Source organism: Microtus pennsylvanicus, chromosome 1, assembly GCF_037038515.1.
Source record: "Microtus pennsylvanicus isolate mMicPen1 chromosome 1, mMicPen1.hap1, whole genome shotgun sequence".
In the NCBI taxonomy this organism is placed as follows: domain Eukaryota; kingdom Metazoa; phylum Chordata; class Mammalia; order Rodentia; family Cricetidae; genus Microtus; species Microtus pennsylvanicus.
The window spans coordinates 221,910,737-221,915,419 of record NC_134579.1 but is presented as its reverse complement, the minus strand read 5'-3'; the positions used below and the strand labels follow the sequence as shown (position 1 = coordinate 221,915,419).

Here is a 4,683-nt window from a genome sequence, read left to right as displayed (position 1 = left end):
TGTGTTTTACAGATGTAGGTAGAAATACTTTGAAATTTTTTTGAAATTATATCATTTCTTTTCCCGTTTTCCTGCTCATAACCCTCAAAAATAACCTCCGCTCCCTTTCTCTTTTTTGAATTTATGACCTCTTATTGTATTTATTGCTATTCATACACATGTGTATGTGTATGTACACACACACATATATTCCTATATACACAAGTACAGTCTACTCAGTATATATGCATGTTTTCAAGCCTGACTGTTTGATAATGGTTTATAGTACTTTTAATTATTAGTCTTGTATTTGTATGCCACGGTTATTAACCTGCAACTCAATATACTGACAAATATATATATATATTCTTAATAATATCTAAAAATTATCAATAATATTGCTGCTTCAGCCTTACAGCACCAGGATGACAGAAAATGGATAAGACAACCCATAATTAACATTTTCAATTGCTTCAAAAATTGGTTGTTTTTATTTTTATAAATCCCAGTCCCTTCCCTGTGTATTTTTCTATGTATAGACCTATCTTAGGATGGATGCAGCTCAATGTCCCAACTGTACAATATTTACAATTTTATTAAATAAAATCAAATGGAACTCATTATAATGTAAAAAATTAAATTGTGGTGGTCTGTGCTCAGGGGTTTTGTTGTTGATAATAACAACATATCACATATTTTAAAAATTATATTCTTCAATAAATAATCTAAAAATCAAGAGAAAATAAAATTAATAAATAGAATATAATGTTCAAAATATTTCAAATCTAATTCTGATATAATAATATTGTTATATATACTAATAATCAAAATATTTTTGGATAGTTGAAGCTTTGACCTTTAAAAATGCTTACATATTTATTGATAATATTTTAATACTTTTTTGTGACAAAATATTAGATAATTTCAAAATTAGCATATATCACAGCAGAAGTTTATGTCATATTAATCTTGATTTATCAAACCATTTGGTATGTTTCAGTAACTCTTAAAATTTTACTACTTAATTTAGTCATTCTACTTGGCCTTTCAATGTGACATAGTTTAACTATTCAAAGACATTGATATTTTTAAGAGGGGTAAAGATTTGATCATGTGGTTGTCAACATTCATTTTTTTTTTCAGAAACATCATCCAAATTTCCACAGCGGTTACATGTGCCTCTATACCCACTAGATATTTTAAGTAATTTTTCTCCAAAATTTGCTAATTTTCTTGTTAATAGCCATATGACTGGGCTGAGATAGAATCTCAAATCAATTTCAATTTACATTTCCCTTCCTACCTAAGAATGTTAAACAGAGTTTTAAAGACTTCTTGGTCATTTATTTTTCTTGTTTTAAGATCTATTCAGCTCTTTGGCCCACTTTTTGTATGGAAGGCTTGATTCATTGACATTTCATTATGGAATTTTGGTATAATTTATAGTCATTCATAATCTCTTCTGTGACAGATAATGAACCAATATAAAGATTTTCCTTTTATTCTGATAACTATTTCCACTGTTGAATACAATTATTTAAGATCTAATAATTCTATTTCTCAGTTGCAGTAATTATATTCTATGCTAGAAGAGTTCTTTTCAGAATGTTTTGCCTGTTTCTTGTAGTATTTACCTTGTATTTTCCAAATATTTTCATTAATCCATTTATTATATTATAATAATTGATGCATTTAAAAATAATATTTTTGAGCAAGTGAAAGATCTGCATCTAATTTCATTCTATATGTGAATGTCCAATTTCTTCATCTTCACCTATTAAAGAGATTGTTTCTTTTTCTGTTTTGACATTTTTCTTAAAATGCTATAGTAATTATACAGATATTTCTATGCTTGTAAATATATACATGTATACATATAAGTATATTATGCAGATATAAATGTATATATGTATTTTATGTTTCTCATTCCATTAAATTGGTTAATATATTTAGTTTGCAGTGGTACACACTGTCTTTGATCTTACAGTTGTGTCATATAGTGTGATATCAGGTGTTGTGATAATGTTACAATTGTTTTCTGGGAGAACAGGTTTTTTTTTATTATGTTTGAATTTTTTTTATTTAGTTAGTTATTAAAGATTTCTGCCTCTTCCCCGCCATCGCCTCCCATTTCCCTCCCCCTCCCCTGATCAAGTCCCCCTCCCTCATCAGCTCGAAGAGCAATCAGGGTTCCCTGACCTGTGGGAAGTCCAAGGACCGCCCACCTCCATCCAGGTCTAGTAAGGTGAGCATCCAAACTGCCTAGGCTCCCACAAAGCCAGTATGTGCAGTAGGATCAAAAACCCATTGCCATTGTTCTTGTGTTCTCAGTAGTCCTCATTGTCTGCTATGTTCAGCAAGTCTGGTTTTATCCCATGCTTTTTCAGACCCAGACCAGCTGGCCTTGGTGAGTTCTCGATAGAACATCCCCATTGTCTCAGTGTGTGGGTGCACCCCTCGCGGTCCTGAGTTCCTTGCTCGTGCTTCGTCTCCTGCTCCTGATTTGGGCCTTGAGATTTCAGTCCGGTGCTCCAATGTGGGTCTCTGTCTCTGTCTCCTTTCATCGCCTGATGAAGGTTAATATTCAGGAGGATGCCTATATGTTTGTTTTTGGATTCACCTTCTTATTTAGCTTCTCTAGGATCGCGAATTATAGGCTCAATGTCCTTTATTTATGGCTAGAAACCAAATATGAGTGAGTACATCCCATGTTCCTCTTTTTGGGTCTGGCTTACTTCACTCAGGATAGTGTTTTCTATTTCCATCCATTTGTATGCAAAATTCAAGAAGTTCTTGATTTTTACTGCTGAGTAGTACTCTAATATGTATATATTCCACACTTTCTTCATCCATTCTTCCATTGAAGGGCATCTATGTTGTTTCTAGGTTCTGGCTATTATAAACAATGCTGCTATGAATATAGTTGAGCATATACTTTTGTTGTATGATAAGGCCTCTCTTGGGTATATTCCCAAGATTGGTATTGCTGGGTCCAGGGGTAGGTTGATCCTGAATTTCCTGAGAAACCGCCACACTGCTTTCCAGAGTAGTTGCACAAGTTTGCATTCCCACCAGCAAGGGGTGAGTGTACCCCTTTCTCCACAACCTCTCCAGCAAAGGCTATCATTGGTGTTTTTTATTTTAGCCATTCTGACAGGTGTAAGATGGTATCTTAAAGTTGTCTTGATCAGATAGAGACTTTTTTTGCTCTATTTTAATTTAGGATTGATTGTTTTATTATCATCTGTGAAGAATGCTGTTCAAATTTTGATGGTGATTGCATTGTGCAAATAGATCTTTTAGTAGTGTGTCCATCTCTACAATATTAAGCAGCGGTGTCTTCTTTTTAATTTAATGTAAGTGGCATATATGAATACACCATTATGTAGACATTTTCTCCTAGAACACTGAATATACAAAGAGTCTATGTTCATTGACTCACACTACTATCTGTTTTTTTATAGTTCTATGCACAGTAAACTGAGTCTCTTCAATATTGCTTCATAAGATTCGACATGATAAACATCACAGAAGCTAACACATTTATTCTCAAGGGACTCACCGACAACACCGAACTGCAGATCATTCTCTTTTTCCTCTTTTTAGCGATATACCTTTTTACTCTAATAGGAAATGTAGGACTAATTATATTAGTCATTGGAGATCCACAACTCCACAACCCCATGTACTGCCTCCTCAGCGCGTTGTCTTCTGTGGATGCCTGCTATTCCTCAGATATCACGCCAAATATGTTAGTAGGTTTTATATCAGAAAGTAAAATCATTTCATTCCACGGCTGTGCAACACAGATGTTCTTTGCTGTTACATTTGGAACGACAGAATGCTTTCTTTTAGCAGCAATGGCTTACGATCGCTATGTAGCCATTCACAGCCCACTTATGTACACAGTGAGCATGTCTCCTAGAGTCTATGTGTCACTCATCATTGCTTCCTATGCTGGTGGGATTCTGCATGCTGTTATCCACACAGTGGCCACGTTCAGCCTGTCTTTCTGTCGCTCCAATGAAATTAGACACATATTTTGTGATATACCTCCTCTACTTGCCATTTCCTGCTCTGACACGTATGTAAATGAGCTCCTGCTCTTCTTCTTTGTGAGTTCCATAGAACTCGTCACTATCCTGGTCATTCTGGTCTCCTATGCTTTCATCTTCTTGACAATTCTAAAGATGAATTCAGCTGAAGGGAGGAGGAAAGTGTTCTCCACATGTGGAGCTCACCTCACCGCTGTATCCATTTTATATGGCACAAGCCTCTTCATGTATGTAAGACCCAGTTCCAGCTACTCCAAGGAGTACGATATGATAGTGTCAACATTTTACAGCATTGGGATTCCCATGCTCAACCCTGTCATCTACAGTCTCAGAAACAAGGATGTAAAAGAGGCTATGAGGAGAGTTTTGAGAAAATTTCCATATTAAGCATTAAATTAAAAAAATAAACTAATTTTTCAGTGTCTCTTAGTGATATGTTCTTAATAAGTAGTTTGATATAGTTTCCTACATATTTTTCATTGTAGTTTTCATCAGTCTCTAGTAATACATTCAAACATAAAATCATTGTTGCCTGTCACAGCTTATACCATGTGAGCTGACCTGCAAAATTCGAGGTAATTCTCCCTATCTCCATCACCCATCTCAGCTTAGAAGCACTTTGATTACACATGCATGTTATTACATTTGG

The 4,683-nt window shown here is 34.6% G+C and overlaps 1 protein-coding gene across 1 annotated transcript; it reads left to right on the top strand.

Annotated features, from left to right (window-relative positions):
- Positions 1 to 3,494: 3,494 nt before the first annotated feature.
- LOC142842665 (olfactory receptor 5T18) lies at positions 3,495 to 4,421 on the top strand. The gene has a single exon (XM_075959358.1). It carries the CDS (start codon positions 3,495 to 3,497, stop codon positions 4,419 to 4,421), a length of 927 nt encoding a protein of 308 aa, XP_075815473.1.
- Positions 4,422 to 4,683: the final 262 nt, after the last annotated feature.

Excerpts from the sequence above, each read along its gene's own strand:
- LOC142842665 (XM_075959358.1), top strand. The coding sequence starts at position 3,495 with ATGATAAACATCACAGAAGCTAACACATTTATTCTCAAGGGACTCACC.